Source organism: Notothenia rossii, assembly GCF_949606895.1.
Source record: "Notothenia rossii genome assembly, contig: scaffold_54, whole genome shotgun sequence".
Taxonomy (NCBI): Eukaryota; Metazoa; Chordata; class Actinopteri; order Perciformes; family Nototheniidae; genus Notothenia; species Notothenia rossii.
The window spans coordinates 349,773-369,303 of NW_027639588.1; the positions used below are offsets into that span (position 1 = coordinate 349,773).

General features: G+C 39.5%; 2 protein-coding genes across 2 annotated transcripts in view; both read left to right on the forward strand.

The window, feature by feature from the left end:
* Nucleotides 1-889: 889 nt before the first annotated feature.
* LOC307027631 (uncharacterized protein) overlaps nucleotides 890-19,531 on the forward strand; it is a gene marked incomplete at both ends in the record, with an annotated part of 59,568 nt that continues 40,926 nt past the window's right edge. The window contains 12 exons of the mRNA XM_079695913.1: nucleotides 890-1,011; nucleotides 1,207-1,322; nucleotides 2,180-2,247; nucleotides 3,314-3,460; nucleotides 3,562-3,656; nucleotides 4,412-4,520; nucleotides 4,615-4,706; nucleotides 5,142-5,371; nucleotides 7,864-7,997; nucleotides 9,372-9,473; nucleotides 9,600-9,795; nucleotides 10,388-10,516. Of these exons, the coding sequence (XP_079552039.1) occupies nucleotides 890-1,011; nucleotides 1,207-1,322; nucleotides 2,180-2,247; nucleotides 3,314-3,460; nucleotides 3,562-3,656; nucleotides 4,412-4,520; nucleotides 4,615-4,706; nucleotides 5,142-5,371; nucleotides 7,864-7,997; nucleotides 9,372-9,473; nucleotides 9,600-9,795; nucleotides 10,388-10,516 (1,540 nt within the window). The remainder of the gene's footprint in view (nucleotides 1,012-1,206; nucleotides 1,323-2,179; nucleotides 2,248-3,313; nucleotides 3,461-3,561; nucleotides 3,657-4,411; nucleotides 4,521-4,614; nucleotides 4,707-5,141; nucleotides 5,372-7,863; nucleotides 7,998-9,371; nucleotides 9,474-9,599; nucleotides 9,796-10,387; nucleotides 10,517-19,531) is intronic.
* LOC307027626 (deoxynucleoside triphosphate triphosphohydrolase SAMHD1-like) lies at nucleotides 13,456-16,627 on the forward strand. Its single transcript, XM_079695909.1, has 4 exons — nucleotides 13,456-14,635; nucleotides 14,762-14,866; nucleotides 14,994-15,129; nucleotides 15,906-16,627. The coding sequence occupies exons 2-4, from the start codon at nucleotides 14,771-14,773 to the stop codon at nucleotides 15,950-15,952; spliced, it is 279 nt and encodes a 92-aa protein (XP_079552035.1). The 5' UTR covers nucleotides 13,456-14,635; nucleotides 14,762-14,770; the 3' UTR covers nucleotides 15,953-16,627.

Genomic DNA, 19,531 nt, shown 5'->3' on the forward strand with positions numbered 1-19,531 from the left:
AAAGTCTGGCTCTCTACACGAGACCTTCCCCTCCACGTACTCTCCCGAAAACTGGCTCCCCGGTTTGTGGGTCCTTTTCCCATCACCAAGGTCATAAACCCAGTCTCAGTGAGACTACGGCTTCCCAGGGCCATGAAGGTACATCCCACCTTCCATGTAGGGAAATTAAAACCATTGAAGGAGAGCGCTATGGTTCCCACCGTCAAACCCCCCCCGCCCCCCCGGATGATCGATGGAGGTCCGGTTTACACGGTCAAGTCACTATTGGCTAGTCGGAAAAGGGGTAGAGGGCGGCAGTTACTGGTTGACTGGAAGGGTTATGGTCCTGAGGAGCGGCAATGGATTCCTTCCCGCTTCATCGTGGACAAAAGCCTCATTGAGGATTTTGACCGCCTCAACTCAGAGGAGCCTGGGCCGTCAGGAGCCGTCCCTAGAAGGGGGGGTACTGTCATGTCCAAGAAACTTATTGTGAAAGTTTATTCTTTATGTTAGAGTTGTCATGTCCCTTTGTCTTGTGCTTTATGTCTATACCCTTAATTATTTCTTCCTCTCATTTCAGGCCTCCACGCTCCCCGCCCCTTTTCTGTCTCCTGCGTCCTTGATTATTTTCCCCGCCCTGATTGTTTCCAACTGTGTCCCCTTTACCTGTGTATATATTGTGTTAGCTCCCTCCTGTTAATTGTCAGTTCGTTGTCTCTCGAAGACCACGTATCGGCTTACCTCACGGATCTTTTCACGGACCTTTCACGGACCTATGCTATAGATCGCATTATAGTTTTCCTCGAAAGAGTGGTTTTGTTTTCCTTGTTTTATTACTGTGCAAATTCCAGTAAAGTCTTTATTTTGAAACGCTATCTGAGTCTGAGTTTTGAGTCGTGCAATTGAGTTCATGCCTCAGTGTTCTCCCCTTGACACGCCTCAGTTCCAGAGATTAAGATACATCAAGCAGCTGGGAGCGGGCTATTTGGTTTATCCTGGAGCCTCCCACAACCGCTTTGAACACTCAATTGGGTATGTCCAATGTGTGTTAATGTTATCAAAATCAACATTAAGTGAAGACCTGTTTGCTGTAAATGGACTGTATTACATATGGCAGCACCTAATAAACAGTTTAAAACAAATTGCATAACCTGTTCTGCAGCAGGACACTCAAGTGGTAATTGCGTGATGACTTTTTATTGTTGTGTGCTGTATGCTTTGGTGAAGGGTGGGGTACTTAGCAGGAGAGCTTGTCAAAGCTCTGAAGGAAAAGCAGCCAGAACTCGGCATCACTGACAGAGACATCCTTTGTGTTCAGATTGCTGGGCTATGCCATGACCTGGGTGAGTGATACACACCTTTCACTTTATTATGTGATACGTTTTTAAAAGAATAATTCACCAACAAATTGACCATTAACCCTCCTATTGTCTTCGTTTCCCCCCCCCCCCTTACTTTGGTGTTTGCGGGCCAATTTGACTGTTCCTGTTTCAACTGCTATTACATTAACACAAAAACCATAAATCATCACCAAATTTAATTTAACACCCTTTCAAACTGTACATATTGTATCAGACTACTGGTATGCATGAACAACTGCAGTAAATATGCAAAGAACAGACACTGAACATGTATTGCGTGTGCTAGGTGTGATCCATGTGGGGGGAAGGCACATAAGAGCGGAAAATGTGTCAAATTGTTCTGTGTGTGTATTTGTGAGTGCCAGGTGTGATTCACATGGGGGATTGGGCGCATAAGGGTGGGGAACACATCTAGAGTATGTGTGTATGTGTGTATGTGTGTGTGTGTGGGGGGGGGTGTTTGTGTGTGTGTTTTATCTGATCCGGATGGTTACTAATTCCTTTTCTTTATGGCGGTCATTTTTGACCAGGAACACCATGGGTGTTACAAAGTTGACTAAATCATCTAAAATTCAATTACAGTGGTGATCAGCAATTGTATACGTTCAAATGTCTACTGTGAAGGATATCATAAAGCCTTAATGCAATTGAATGTAAAACAAAAGAGTTATGATTGATGAAAGTAGTAAATCGGTCAGATTTGACCCAAAGACAACAGGAGGGTTAACAATTACTTACCCTATATATATATATATATAGAATGTTAAAATGTCTCACTTCAGTTTGTTTTATAGCCAATCACCATTTTCTTCAAATATTTATTTTTTCTCCATATATAGGACATGGACCCTTTTCCCATCTGTTTGATCAAATGTTCATCCCCAAAGCAACAAAGAGAACCTGGAAGGTGAGCAGTTATTATTCCTATTGTCTGTATTGTGTGACATTATACCCAACAACAGAAATAAAACACATTTATAAAACACAGCCAGCAGCTGCATGTCATGATCTGATCGTGTTTTTTCAATCTGTGATTTTGACTGTTACCGTATTGCAGTACTACATGGTACAAGTGTTTGTCTTCCGCCTTAAAGTCAAAACTGCTCCACCACTTGAACATCTTCTCAAAGATTGTAGGTTACCCCTGTGAGGAATTCTATGAATCAACCTATCATAATACCGTAGTGAGGCTGGCCATCAACATCTCTGATCCCCAACATGTTCTGAACAGTGAATATGAATTGTTACCATCAAGTCGGAGGTACAGGGTCCCACAATTTAATAAAGTTAGACTGAAGCACTCCTTTGTGCACCAGTCCATCCTCAAATTAAATACAGAGCTCAATCCCAGGTCAAATGTGCGCTTGAGTGTCATGACCATGTTTTCTCTTCAGTGATTGTTATGTTAAATGTTTGTTGCCTTGTATCGTGTCTTAATATTTGTTCCTGTAGGATGTTGCAAATGGAGCTGCTACTGTATGATGCAATATAAAGTATTATCTTACCTTATCACACATGCAATATTTAACGTTAAGTGCGGAATTGCCTTTAATTAATATGTTCTATTTTGTTGCTTTTTTCATTCAGAAAGCATTAAAGCATAATCTTTTACAAAATGATGCACTATTTCTTTAAGCACAATTAGTTGTGGCATAGAATGGATGTCATTCTGACTTATTCGGTTTCAATAACCATTACAGCTGTGTTAAATATCAGCAATAACTTAAACATGTATGAGAAGAGTGGGAGTGGTTAAACATCTGGTATAGGGGGAGCGGTGCAAACCAGGCTGTGTGCTTTACAGAGCTCCCTGTCGTTATGTACGTTTTGGTGACAGACCTGTCATTTGGTAAATGTAAACTGACATGTTTTCAGAAAAGCCAGGCCCTTTCTACTGAAACAGTGAGTCATTGTTCATTTGTATCACTTTGAATTCTCATTCTAATATATCAATGAATTTGTGTACCTTGCAGCATGAGGACGCCTCTGTAAAAATGTTCGACCACCTGGTGAAACCCAATGGGGATCTGGAGGGGATGATGAAGGCATGTGGCATGAAGCTGCCCGATGACTTGGTCTTCATCAGAGAGATGATTAAACCCCCGAAAACACAAGAGGAAGTGAGTCATGCAATTTGAATTAAATGATATCAGCATTATCTTCGTTATTGCTACAATAGCAAATGTCTAATGCCAGTCACTCTGTGTTTTCATCTCCACAGTATAAAGGCCGTCCAAAGGAGAAGTCCTTCCTCTATGAGATTGTGGCCAACAAAAGAAACGGCATTGATGTGGACAAGTTTGACTACTTTGCCAGGTGGGGCTTGGTTCAACAGCTAGAGCAGTTCACTTTCTAATGCAATTAAACACATGTGTATTAAACCAATAAATAATTCACATTTAGAACATAGTCCTGGTTATTAAAGAACATGTAGCATTCTCCTGGAGTCTTACATGAGTTTTTGTAATAAGCACATTTTCTTTACTTGTTGTTAGAACGGGGTACAAAATACTGGACTCAAATGCGACGACTCATATTTTTAATGAGAAAAATAAAACAAAGTATTAACAAAAAAAACACTCTTGCGAGGACAAAACAAAACTTCTTGATTTCAAACAAACAAAACTCTCCTCTCTGGTAACTCTCCTCTCTGGTTTTAACGCTGGGTCTCTGGACATAGAAGCACACTGACACAAGACGAACTGGCACAAGACAAAGGGAGACGAGGACTATTTAAACATGAGGGAATTGGGAACAGGTGGAAACAATCAGGGGCGGGGCAGACGCGGACGATGGCGGAAAAACACCCAAAGTGAGGAAGTAACAGGACCTGAAAGGAAAGACAAGAGTTAAGTACAAAATAAAACAGGAAATGGGAAAACGAGACATGACAGAAACATGGGGACTTGACTAGAGATGACCGACATAAAATAGACAGACAAGACGTGACGTAACAAGAAAACCTGACTCTACATAGAAACCTGACTAAACATGAAATGACAGACATAAAACAAACACGACTAACACAATTGACGAGACACCACACTTGTCTTGCCTTTGTCTCCTATCAGGGACAGCTACCACCTGGGCATCAAGAACAACTTTGACCATGGCCGCTTCATAAAGTTTGCCAGGGTGTGTGAGGTGGACGGGCAGACGCACATCTGCACTAGAGACAAGGTGCTGACTTTTTTACATCTGCTTTTTGATCAGCTTTTATAACAGCAATCAATTTAAATGATTTGTGGTAACGTTTAGATAATTCTGTTAACAGGAGGTGAACAATCTCTATGACTTGTTCCAAACGAGGTACTCTCTCCACAGAAGAGCCTACCAGCACAAAGTGGTTAAGATCATAGAGCATATGTGAGTATCTTCCCTTCTGTCCGGCAGTGGCTCAGTCAGTAGGGGCTTGGACTGTGAGCCGTAGGGTGTGGACTGCTACTTGGAGAGGTCCCAGTTCACCTCCTGCCCTACCGTGGTGCCCTTGAGCAAGGCACCCGACATCCCCCTTCACCCCCCCCCCCCCCCCCCACTCCCATTGCTCCCCGGGCGCTGTACAATAGCTGCCCACTGCTCCTAGTACTAGACTCCTGGTACTAGGATGGGTTAAAAGCAGAGGCCATATTTCACTGTGTGCTGTGTACTCTGCATGTGTGACCATTAAAGAGGAGTTTCATCCCTCCGATTCTATTCTATTCTATTCTCACGTTGGTACTCTGATTTTAATAATTGAATTTGCTTCATAATAAAATATTTTGTATGGTTAGTATTAAAGGGATAAATGATACTTCCATCCAGGATTGCAGAGGCCTTTTTAAAGGCAGACAAGCCCATCGAGATTAAAGACTCAGAAGGGACGATGTCCACCGCCTCCACACAGCTGGAGCACAGCCAGAATGAAGGCTCAAAAAGGACGATGTCCACCGCCTCCACACAGCTGGAGCACAGCCAGAATGAAGGCTCAAAAAGGAGGAAGCTCAACCTCTCTGCAGCCATAGATGACATGGAGGCCTACACCAAGCTGACAGGTCAGCAGAAACCACTTTGTGCTGTGAGCTTGTCTTTCAACAATAAAGCAAAGCATTATTCATAAACTTACTATGTATTTTTGATCCATTAGAGATACAGGCTTTCACACCTAATTCCTCACTATGATCCATGTAGAAGAAGATGGTGTAGAAAACGTTGTTTTTCAAGCAGGTCCTCAGGGTGAAAGAAGTATTAAAAAAAACGAGAAAAGTCTCGATGAATTTAAGTAAAAATAGCATAACAATATCTAACATCTGTTTACAAATGTATGCACTATACTCCATGTCTCGGGTATCCAACACTTCTTTGGGGGGGAAACTTACTATTTAAAACACTTCTGCATAATCAGTTGCACTGGGGAACTACTCTTCTGTTTGAGTACTGTTAATGCAGAAATTATCATTTTGGTGGTACATATTCCTTTTTATCTTGTTAGTATGTTTAACAACACAACAAAATAAACTCACCTGAAAACCTTATGCTCTTACTGGGGTAACGACTTTGGCCAGGGCAACAAGGACATGCTAATGACAACAGGCACATTAGGGCAGATAGGGTTAACTCACCATTTAATCCTTTCCTTACACCAGGGCTATTCAATTAGTTTGGAATGGGGGCCGGTTGATGAAAATGATCCAAAGCAAGGGGCCGGGAAAAAAATTGCTTGAAATATGAGCAATCATATTAAGAGCTTCAGATACAGTAAATACTACAGCAGGTCACTGGTGGAAAAAGAGATCAATGATCACAATGGGATTCACCTGCATAAATAAAGATATGAAATGAAATGACTACAACAGCATAGTGGAGTGCATATATTTTGTTTAATTAAATCAAACATAGGCCCAAGGCCTTTATAAATGGCAAGTTCAGAACTCAGTACATGTGAAGCTAATATAACCATCAACATCATTAGATTTAGATTAAATGATCGAATAATTCACACAAAATAGCAATTTAGGGCCATACACAAACAACAGTGCATATTATGGTATAATAACAATAAAGACAAGTGAGCCATACCACATCAATTGCTTAATTAAAAGCAAAAACAATTATCAAAAGACTTGTATTAATTACCAAACCACAACACACAGCCTTTTAAAACTCAAACCTTTTTTGATTAACATAGTGATAACTGAAATACAGTATGCAACCAACTTGGCAGATATGTGCCATCTAATGAGAGAAATTGCATTTTAACATAGAGGCACAGCTGTGCAACATCGCTGCTGTCAGTGGATTCATCAATAGCTAGCGACATAACCTCCGCCTTTCTCAGTTTGTCCAAGAGAATCTAAAAAACGTCCGATGCAAGGGTCTCCACTCTCCTTGATGTTGACGTGTCAGAAATCTGAAGGTTCTTAATTGAGTCAATAACGCTTTTTCTGATTTTCTCATCTGCAACCACTTCCTCAATTGATGCAAGCATACACTCTTTGACTGTCTCTGCGTCCGTAAAAGGCCTTTTCTTTTTGCCTAAAATCCAGGCCACTCGTAGGGACGCTGCGGTAGCTCTCTCTTGGTCAGTGCAAGCCCGAAACAGGGAGCTACGTCTTTGGTCATAGCACGAAGTTAGCCCCAAAATCTTTTGGCAGCGAGCATCAGAGCCCGCTGGAAAAGTGGCGTCAAAGTTGGCGTGAGCTGTCTTAAAATGTCTTCTCAAGTTGTACTCTTTACACACCGATAAACACTCATTGCTGATTAAACACACGGGCCTCCCACTGACATTTACACACAAGTACTTCTCTTTCCACTCGCTGTTGAATTGCCGGTTTTCGGTGTCAACCTTTCGTTTTTTTTACGTAGAAAGAGACATTTTGATATCCAACTATGCTGACCAGGTTTGATTAATCGTACCATTGGCGCGAAACCGCCGAAGGAGCGCGAGCTTGTAGTGAAGGGCAGCGCGAGCCGCGAGGACGCGCGCAGAGACGCAATAAATGACAGGAGTTGCTAGTAGGTGGGTTCGAAACCCGAGCCCGCCAAAGTTTTCAGACAATGTCTTCACCTCTATCTCTCAATGTAACACCCTCTCAGGAATAAAGGCACTCTGGCCCAAAAAAAATATTTTTAAATGAATTTTTTTTTTAATTAAACTTTTTTTTTAAACTTTTTAACATTATACTCAAAGGGCCAGTAAATATCACCCGGGGGCCGGATTTGGCCCGCGGGCCGCCAATTGAATAGCCCTGCCTTACACCTTTACACTTATGTTTTTGGTTTTGTAAAGGTTGAGTTAAGACACAACCATTGACAATTTAGATTCAAAGTAATGTTCTTCAGCTCACGGAGAAACAAAAACTTGCCATTCTGGTTACAGATGACATTAACAAACAATTTGGTTTAGCAAATGCAATTTTCTGAAATTTGGTCATGGAGTGTTTCTCATAATTTTAAGAACAAATTAAAGTAGAACAACTGCTTCTCAGCTTACAGTGTCAGTGACTTAGTTTTTCTAACTTGCTCTTCTGTCCCGTTTGACCTTTAGATTGTGTATTTGATCAAATACTCAACTCCACAGAGGATAATCTCAAAGAGGCAAGGGAGATTCTAACAAAGATCGTCGAACGTAAACACTACAGATGTCTGGGTGAATTCAAGCCTAAAAGAACCCCAAACAAGGTGTGCAGTATTGTATTTGTTCCCGTATTACATCACATATTTGTAATCAATTATCTCAAGGGATCGCACAGCAGGAAAAAAGATGAGTCATCTCTTCATCAAAAGAGATTAAGGCAGGAGGGGGCAAAAGCGTAACCTTAATTTGTTTTAAATAACAGTTATTTTCTTAATGTATTTAAAAAATGTAACTCAGGAAAGCTTAATTAATTTATGTTTCATGACACAACTCTCATTACATCCTATCTCAATTTGAGCAGGCACGCCTTCGGTTACCACAAATTATTTTACTTCAAATGTATGTTACCTTATTTCTTTACATACAAGTATCAGAAGTTGAGTAACGCTTTTTGCTTGGCAAACTTTGCTGGTGATTGAGAATTACACTCCATATTTTTGTCTCATTTGCAAAGGTTTCTAATCTAATCTAATCTAAGTTTAGCAAAATCGGTTCAGTCCCCTTTTGAATTTGTCTCTGATTATTACAAAAGTAAAGTTTGTTAAAACAGAGCTGAATGTGATGCGACTATTGTGGTTGAAGAACACATTGCTTGTTTCTGTTGTCTCTATCACTTTACATTGCCTCTTTTCATATTGCACCTGGCTTTTAAGCAGACTATCCTAGAATTGTTGTTTAGAGATGCTATGCCATATGAGCAAGAAAGATCATAGGATGAGGATCACATATCACTTAGACTACATCCACAGTAATCCACTGCGTAAAAAAAGCCTTGCGTTCACAGTAACTATTCCGGGTGGTTTTTATAGAGACCTACGCCATCAATGAACAATAAAAGAAATGGCATCATTTTATCTGGAAATGAACAAATCTACGCTTCAAAGCCAACATCTTGTAAGGTTTGAGTCAGGTGCCTGACTAATAATTATGTCAACAGTATGACATAATCAATGATAAAATGATTAACTTATCATTGTGTGGGGTGTGACAAAACAATCTTTAATACTGATTAAAAACAATTGCTGTGTGATATGACCTGCTAAACTGACATATAAAATGAGAGATTACACAGAAATGATGAAGCAATATAAACGTTTAATAAACTGCCACACAGACCCCTGACAGCAACTGGGCAAGCTTACATTATCCTTTTGCAAACACTCTATGTTTCCAATAGACTGTAAAAGGTTTGCATCAAGAATACATTCTAATACATTGTTTTTAAAAGGCCTGTTGTCGGGTGAGAGCAAATCTTTAGTTTGAGCTTCGATAGACAGCCAAAAACGAGAAACAAAGATGTTTGATTTGTATTTACCTGCTTAATGTGGACCTCCTCTTACTGTGTCTTATCACGATGGAAAGAACTGCAAATGTAAATGTAATCTCTCACTTCTCAACCTTTGTCCTCCGTATTTAAGGATGAGATACCTCAGTTGACAAAGGATCTGGCTGCAGCTCTACCATTCCCACGACAGGAAGCTCAGGCTGACGGGCTGACACAGGAGGACTTTGTCGTTTTGGTAAGTTTTTCGTGTACTTACTTTTGCTTCGCTAATCTTCAAATTGTTTTGTTTTTTAGATACTGCCATCTCCATTCATTTACTTTTGAATAAAGAAGAGGCTTCTGTCTCAACCTTCTCTTCTAGTCTGCTACTATGGACAATGGGAGTGGGGCATTATATTTATGCTGCTATTATTCTTGTCAGGTGTCCAAGCTTCTCCCAGTGCAGTTCTCTGAGACGCTCTTCAGGGTTTACAGCAAAAGAATTGATGCTAAAAGTGTGAAAACTGCCAGGGAACAATTGGAACAGTGGATCAAAGTGAGGAATGACACGCTTCCAGGTAATATTTATATATAAGATATTAAAAATAGAATGTATCGAATTGCCTATAGCCGAGTAGTTAGTTGTCAAATCGAAGTAAAATGTCCTGAGCAGCAAATCTTAGTTTGCTTCCTAGTTGGCTGGACCACTTGAGGTGTAACAAAAACCCTCTAGTTTGATATGAAAGTCTGGAATAGGAGATGGCCCGCCTACTGCAAGTCATTCCCATACTCTCTTTACAAACATATCTGTCTCCACTACAACTGTCAAATAAATAATTGTTTTTAAATAGGGCAGGAAGTTTTATTAAACGGCAGTGATATTATATCATAGTAGTACAATATAAAATATGAACAATATGAGTTTTAGTATATGGACATAAGCAGGTAAGGAGGAATAATTACTTTCGTTACATCTCGTCAGATCTCAAGGATACAATTGCAGTTCAATTGCACTTCAATCTTGCCTCTGAATTAAAACCATCCATGCCTTGCTGCTGCTTGATGATTATTTGAATCATTGATTAAGTAGCGATTACTTCCTCAATTAGTTTACTATTATAATTTGGTCTGTACATGTAAGAAAATGGGGGAAATGCCTCTAATATATAGTAAAGACAAAGGTTACGATGTCCACCGCCTCCACACAGCTGGAGCACAGCCAGAATGAAGGCTCAAAAAGGAGGAAGCTCAACCTCTCTGCAGCCATAGATGACATGGAGGCCTACACCAAGCTGACAGGTCAGCAGAAACCACTTTGTGCTGTGAGCTTGTCTTTCAACAATAAAGCAAAGCATTATTCATAAACTTACTATGTATTTTTGATCCATTAGAGATACAGGCTTTCACACCTAATTCCTCACTATGATCCATGTAGAAGAAGATGGTGTAGAAAACGTTGTTTTTCAAGCAGGTCCTCAGGGTGAAAGAAGTATTAAAAAAAACGAGAAAAGTCTCGATGAATTTAAGTAAAAATAGCATAACAATATCTAACATCTGTTTACAAATGTATGCACTATACTCCATGTCTCGGGTATCCAACACTTCTTTGGGGGGGAAACTTACTATTTAAAACACTTCTGCATAATCAGTTGCACTGGGGAACTACTCTTCTGTTTGAGTACTGTTAATGCAGAAATTATCATTTTGGTGGTACATATTCCTTTTTATCTTGTTAGTATGTTTAACAACACAACAAAATAAACTCACCTGAAAACCTTATGCTCTTACTGGGGTAACGACTTTGGCCAGGGCATGCAACAAGGACATGCTAATGACAACAGGCACATTAGGGCAGATAGGGTTAACTCACCATTTAATCCTTTCCTTACACCAGGGCTATTCAATTAGTTTGGAATGGGGGCCGGTTGATGAAAATGATCCAAAGCAAGGGGCCGGGAAAAAAATTGCTTGAAATATGAGCAATCATATTAAGAGCTTCAGATACAGTAAATACTACAGCAGGTCACTTGTGGAAAAAGAGATCAATGATCACAATGGGATTCACCTGCATAAATAAAGATATGAAATGAAATGACTACAACAGCATAGTGGAGTGCATATATTTTGTTTAATTAAATCAAACATAGGCCCAAGGCCTTTATAAATGGCAAGTTCAGAACTCAGTACATGTGAAGCTAATATAACCATCAACATCATTAGATTTAGATTAAATGATCGAATAATTCACACAAAATAGCAATTTAGGGCCATACACAAACAACAGTGCATATTATGGTATAATAACAATAAAGACAAGTGAGCCATACCACATCAATTGCTTAATTAAAAGCAAAAACAATTATCAAAAGACTTGTATTAATTACCAAACCACAACACACAGCCTTTTAAAAATCAAACCTTTTTTGATTAACATAGTGATAACTGACATACAGTATGCAACCAACTTGGCAGATATGTGCCATCTAATGAGAGAAATTGCATTTTAACATAGAGGCACAGCTGTGCAACATCGCTGCTGTCAGTGGATTCATCAATAGCTAGCGACATAACCTCCGCCTTTCTCAGTTTGTCCAAGAGAATCTAAAAAACGTCCGATGCAAGGGTCTCCACTCTCCTTGATGTTGACGTGTCAGAAATCGGAATGTTCTTAATTGAGTCAATAACGCTTTTTCTGATTTTCTCATCTGCAACCACTTCCTCAATTGATGCAAGCATACACTCTTTGACTGTCTCTGCGTCCGTAAAAGGCCTTTTCTTTTTGCCTAAAATCCAGGCCACTCGTAGGGACGCTGCGGTAGCTCTCTCTTGGTCAGTGCAAGCCCGAAACAGGGAGCTACGTCTTTGGTCATAGCACGAAGTTAGCCCCAAAATCTTTTGGCGGCGAGCATCAGAGCCCGCTGGAAAAGTGGCGTCAAAGTTGGCGTGAGCTGTCTTAAAATGTCTTCTCAAGTTGTACTCTTTACACACCGATAAACACTCATTGCTGATTAAACACACGGGCCTCCCACTGACATTTACACACAAGTACTTCTCTTTCCACTCGCTGTTGAATTGCCGGTTTTCGGTGTCAACCTTTCGTTTTTTTAACGTAGAAAGAGACATTTTGATATCCAACTATGCTGACCAGGTTTGATTAATCGTACCATTGGCGCGAAACCGCCGAAGGAGCGCGAGCTTGTAGTGAAGGGCAGCGCGAGCCGCGAGGACGCGAGGACGCGCGCAGAGACGCAATAAATGACAGGAGTTGCTAGTAGGTGGGTTCGAAACCCGAGCCCGCCAAAGTTTTCAGACAATGTCTTCACCTCTATCTCTCAATGTAACACCCTCTCAGGAATAAAGGCACTCTGGCCCAAAAAAAATATTTTTAAATGAATTTTTTTTTTAATTAAACTTTTTTTTTAAACTTTTTAACATTATACTCAAAGGGCCAGTAAATATCACCCGGGGGCCGGATTTGGCCCGCGGGCCGCCAATTGAATAGCCCTGCCTTACACCTTTACACTTATGTTTTTGGTTTTGTAAAGGTTGAGTTAAGACACAACCATTGACAATTTAGATTCAAAGTAATGCTCTTCAGCTCACGGAGAAACAAAAACTTGCCATTCTGGTTACAGATGACATTAACAAACAATTTGGTTTAGCAAATGCAATTTTCTGAAATTTGGTCATGGAGTGTTTCTCATAATTTTAAGAACAAATTAAAGTAGAACAACTGCTTCTCAGCTTACAGTGTCAGTGACTTAGTTTTTCTAACTTGCTCTTCTGTCCCGTTTGACCTTTAGATTGTGTATTTGATCAAATACTCAACTCCACAGAGGATAATCTCAAAGAGGCAAAGGAGATTCTAACAAAGATCGTCGAACGTAAACACTACAGATGTCTGGGTGAATTCAAGCCTAAAAGAACCCCAAAGAAGGTGTGCAGTATTGTATTTGTTCCCGTATTACATCACATATTTGTAATCAATTATCTCAAGGGATCGCACAGCAGGAAAAAAGATGAGTCATCTCTTCATCAAAAGAGATTAAGGCAGGAGGGGGCAAAAGCGTAACCTTAATTTGTTTTAAATAACAGTTATTTTCTTAATGTATTTAAAAAATGTAACTCAGGAAAGCTTAATTAATTTATGTTTCATGACACAACTCTCATTACATCCTATCTCAATTTGAGCAGGCACGCCTTCGGTTACCACAAATTATTTTACTTCAAATGTATGTTACCTTATTTCTTTACATACAAGTATCAGAAGTTGAGTAACGCTTTTTGCTTGGCAAACTTTGCTGGTGATTGAGAATTACACTCCATATTTTTGTCTCATTTGCAAAGGTTTCTAATCTAATCTAATCTAATCTAAGTTTAGCAAAATCGGTTCAGTCCCCTTTTGAATTTGTCTCTGATTATTACAAAAGTAAAGTTCGTTAAAACAGAGCTGAATGTGATGCGACTATTGTGGTGGAAGAACACATTGCTTGTTTCTGTTGTCTCTATCACTTTACATTGCCTCTTTTCATATTGCACCTGGCTTTTAAGCAGACTATCCTAGAATTGTTGTTTAGAGATGCTATGCCATATGAGCAAGAAAGATCATAGGATGAGGATCACATATCACTTAGACTACATCCACAGTAATCCACTGCGTAAAAAAAGCCTTGCGTTCACAGTAACTATTCCGGGTGGTTTTTATAGAGACCTACGCCATCAATGAACAATAAAAGAAATGGCATCATTTTATCTGGAAATGAACAAATCTGCGCTCCAAAGCCAACATCTTGTAAGGTTTGAGTCAGGTGCCTGACTAATAATTATGTCAACAGTATGACATAATCAATGATAAAATGATTAACTTATCATTGTGTGGGGTGTGACAAAACAATCTTTAATACTGATTAAAAACAATTGCTGTGTGATATGACCTGCTAAACTGACATTTAAAATGACAGATTACACAGAAATGATGAAGCAATATAAACGTTTAATAAACAGCCACACTGACCCCTGACAGCAACTGGGCAAGCTTACATTATCCTTTTGCAAATACTCTATATTTCCAATAGACTGTAAAAGGTTTGCATCAAGAATACATTCTAATACATTGTTTTTAAAAGGCCTGTTGTCGGGTGAGAGCAAATCTTTAGTTTGAGCTTCGATAGACAGCCAAAACCGAGAAACAAAGATGTTTGATTTGTATCTATCTGCTTAATGTGGACCTCCTCTTACTGTGTGTTATCACGATGGAAAGAACTGCAAATGTAAATGTAATCTCTCACTTCTCAACCTTTGTCCTTCGTATTTAAGGATGAGATACCTCAGTTGACAAAGGATCTGGCTGCAGCTCTCCCATTCCCACGACAGGAAGCTCAGGCTGACGGGCTGACACAGGAGGACTTTGTCGTTTTGGTAAGTTTTTCGTGTACTTACTTTTGCTTCGCTAATCTTCAAATTGTTTTGTTTTTTAGATACTGCCATCTCCATTCATTTACTTTTGAACAAAGAAGAGGCTTCTGTCTCAACCTTCTCTTCTAGTCTGCTACTATGGACTATGGGAGTGGGGCGGAGGACCCCATCAATAGTGTGGACTTCTACAGCAAGAAGAACCCTACCCAAACATTCAAAATCAAGAGAGAACAGGTCAGAACAATGATGACAAAAATCTCAATCTTAATCTTTTTTTGTGTGAGCTTTTGTGTATTTCTCTTTAGGGAAACATGTGTTAACTAATTTTTTATTATATTTATGCTGCTATTATTCTTGTCAGGTGTCCAAGCTTCTCCCAGTGCAGTTCTCTGAGACGCTCTTCAGGGTTTACAGCAAAAAAATTGATCCTGAAAGTGTGGAAGCTGCCAGAACACAATTGGAAAAGTGGATCAAAGTGAGGAATGACACGTTTCCAGGTAATATTTATATCCAAGATATTAAAAATAGAATGTATTGAACTGCCTATGGCCGAGTAGTTAGTTGTCAAATCTAAGTAAAATGTCCTGAGCAGCAAATCTTAGTTTGCTTCCTAGTTGGCTGGACCACTTGGGGGGTAAGAAAAACCCTCTAGTTTGATTGGAAAGTCTGGAAAAGTCATTCCCATACTCTCTTTACAAACATATCTGTCTCCACTACAACTGCCAAATAAATAATTGTTTTTAAATAGGGCAGGAAGTTTTATTAAACGGCAGTGATATTATATCATAGTAGTACAGTATAAAATATGAACAATATGAGTTTTAGTATATGGACATGAGCAGGTAAGGATGAGTAATTACTTTCGTTACATCTCGTCAGATCTCAAGGATACAATTGCAGTTCAATTGCACATTGATCTTAGCTCTGGAGTTAAAACCATCTATGCCTGCTGCTTAATGATTATTTGAATCATTGATTAAGTAGCGATTACTTCCTCAATTAGTTTACTATTATAATTTAAGAAAATGGGGGAAATGTCTGTAATATGTAGTAAAGACAAAGGTTACGTCTTTAAGTAAAGTGAGAAGTGAGAAGCTGGATCTATTTTTCTGTCAAGCTACTAATAATGTAGCTCCACTGTAGACTAGCACCATGCTTCAGTAAAGATAGTTGCAGCTCTGCTCTTGGTAATGCTGATACACTTGTCTTTCTTTATTTACATGCAGTGTGGACATACTGTATCTCTCTGATTGCACTGTACAATCTCTTGTAGATTTTCTTGTCCATAATTGGACTGACTTACCCGTCACAGAATCTTGAGGAATCGAAGTTTGGGAAAATGGAAGTTAAACCTGAAAAAATAAAGTAAACACTTCCTGGCACTCCTTGGTTCATACTGATTGAAGGTGATCGAGAAATTTGATCAAGTATGTTACTTAACGACTTAAAAGTGAATTAGGATGCATTATGCACAATTGGGCCATATATGCAGTTTTTAGAGCCCTGTTTAATATTATACACTAATCTAAGTGCAAATGTGATCATTTTAAATCAGCTTTAATTAAGAATCACTGTTTAATACCATATTATGGCTAATTGAAATGTAATGTTAGGTGTGATTTAGGGATTTTAAATATTTAGAGGTGTTTGTTTAAGATATCTATCGTGTGAATTAATGTGGTAACCTGATTAGATATTAGATTGTTTTGGGTATATGTCTTTGTTTTTAATCTATCAATATGAAATCAATATCATTACTATTACCATTATATATTACTATTCATACTGTAGTTATAAAATATAGCTTGCTTCCTTCAATGTAACCATCTGTATGAATGTGGTTAACTTAGGGTATATTTCTGTTTATGGTCATGGTGTGAAAATGTTGTGATTTGTCATCATGGGACTTTTGAGGAAAACCTACAACAATGTTTCTACTCTGTTGCTGTTGAGATTGGGTTAATAAAAAAGTGTTTCTTCTTAATTTGAAATCAATTACATGTTGTGTTTATTGTGTGTCATTGTGCCATTTTACTGATCCAACATAATAATTCAGCAGAGATTTGAATTCAGTTAGATATAGAGTTGCTTATCCAATTCTTCAACAATTATCACTAGGACAGATTCTTTTTTTTGCAAAACCCTGAGATAATTCATCTAAGGGAATATTTGAAGAAGCGTATCTCACACAGTCACACACTTCAATATCCATTTAATACCAAAAATCTACTGATACATAACTCACTATATTAGAGCTGCAACTATTACCAAAGTGTAGGTAGCATTTACAATTTCCCTGAAGCCCTTTTCATTTATTGCACTTAGTTTGCTTCCCCATTCCGTCTATATTTGCAAAACTATGATTTATTTCTATATAGGATGCTCATTGCAGGGTTGGGCTGTATGACAATATATATAAAATGTACCGTGAGACGATGTTAATCTTCCTGCCGTATTGTTTTATGATATTTCCCTTTATTATGACTGGTTTAATTGGACCTTCATTCAGGGTGATAATCGTGGATTTAAACCTTACGGTGTTATTCATTTCACTGGATGTGTCAAAACAGATGATCCTAACTATTTTATCAATAAACATTTTATAGAATATATATCATATACTATAAAAAATACAAACCATAAGAATAGTGTCGATATTGCCTACCCATACTATTGTATTGCCTTACTTCTACTGTTTTGTTGTTAGTTTGGAGTTTTCCTTTATACAAAATAAGGGCCTAAAGACGATGGAGTATTCTGCATGTTGTGATTTTTCTTCTACCTTCAAACCAGGTTATACAGTATGAGCAGTGTATTTCAATGTCATGTTACTTTATACTTCACTACTTTCTGAAATCAAATTTTTCGACAGCTTTCGTTGCTAGTAACTTTGCAGATTCAGAAAATTAATACAAAATATATAAAAGAAACAAGTAAATGATCATGGATTACGTAAACTGGCAATACATAAAGCACAATTTCCAGCTGCAACATTAATCATTAAAGACTATCAGCAGATATACTGTGATATGATTTATTCTGTAAAGAACACTTTTATATTAAAATACTTTATTGTATTTAATACTTATATAATTATGTTACCTATACAATGAACCCATGAATGTTATGGATGTTGTTTCAAGTTCAGGTGTTTAATAGTCTTATGGCCTGTGGGATGAAGCTGTCCCTGAGTCTGGTGGTTTCAGTCCTGATGCTAAGGTACCGCCTGCCAGACGGCAGTAGACAGAACAGTTTGTGGCTGGCGTGATGGGGGTCTTTTGTAATCCTGAGAGTTTTCTTCCTGAGCCGCTGGGAATAGAGGTCCTCCATGGATGGCAGCTCCGTCCTGATGTTCTGTGCAGTTTTCACCACCCTCTGTAAAGTCTTACGATTGAGGGCGGTGCAGCTGCCGTACCAGGCCTTGATGCAGTCAGTCAGGATACTCTCTATGGTGCACCTGTAGAAGTTGCAGAGTATCCTGGAGTCCATGTTGAACCTCCTCAGCCTGCAGAGGAAGAAGAGTCGCAGTTGAGCTGTTTTGGTGATTGTGGTAGTGTGAAGAGTGAGAGTCCATGTCAGGTCCTCACTGATTTGTTTGCACTTCGTTGTTTTGTCACCTATTTGCCTCACATGTCTTTAAAGGGGACATATCATGAGATCTTTTATACATAAGTATTTTTACAAGTGCAGACCAAGCCACAAATCAGACAAACCAGAACGTTTTAGTGGGCTGCCTTGGTCAGAAAACATGAGATTCAACAAGCCACTCAGATGTATCCCCCCCTTCTGATGTCACAATGCAAGCTCATTAAAATATACTTTAGAGAAATGAAGCTCAGCGCAAGTTCAGGCAGGAAGACCTATCACTTCGTATTGCGCGTCATGGCAATACTCGCTCCCTTCACTAAAGGATAGGGAGCGCCACTCCCCACTCCTCAGCTAACCTATCACTTCCCTCAATTCACAAGCCTAATCATCGCACCTGTTAATCCCTCTATATATGCTCTCCCCTTTTCCATCAGCTGTCTTCCAGGTGTAAACGCGCAAGCAGCAGCAGGGCTTCGTCCCAGCTCCGGGTATTAATTCATCAGCTCCGCAGTCTTGCGGATTAAGCTACAGGGGGCGTTCCCCAGTTGGCTAGCGGTTCTAGCCGGCCACCCCGCAAACCCGGATGCGGAAGAAAAAGACAAGGATACTGAGCTCCACGGAAGTTCCTCCGGCTTAATGGAAATGGGCTACTTCAGGCAAACAATTGACACACGCCTTCAGTCTCTCGAGAGGGCATCACTGGCATCAGGGCCGCTCAAATGCGGCGCTTCCGGCCTTCACGCGGAACGGGCCCTCATCGCTTGCGAAGCTTCACCCACTTCCGGCTTCAACCACAACCCCTCTTGCAGGCAGGCAGGGCTCAAGCTACATCTCATCGAAGCTACTTCTCCTCCCGGCTCAGTAGCAGTACTGGTCTCTAAGTGCGTCTTAGGTGGCAAGCAAGTAATGATGGCGAGATGAAGCCTTATGAAGCTTTGAAGCTTTCCAGCAATTGGTTCGCAAAGGGTTCATGTCATGAGGCTTCATCATGGGCTTCATTTGAACATAAACCCCTGTTGGTCAAAGCGTGTAAAACAGGCTTATTGGAAATCTCAACAGTTGCGCTCTATCTCATACCGAGTTCCCAATGAGTAAAGCCTTAGAATAACTCTAAACAACGGACATAAAATCCTATTTTCATGTTAACAATATTGTTTTCATTCCAGTTGAACGAGTGTGATTGAAAAGCCTATAGGAGGCTGGTAAACATTGCAAAGAGGGATTCGTATTCCTTAATATTATTCATAAACTTAACCACGTTGTAGCCTGAGAAGGCTAAACCATATCAGGAATACATTTATTAACTGCATT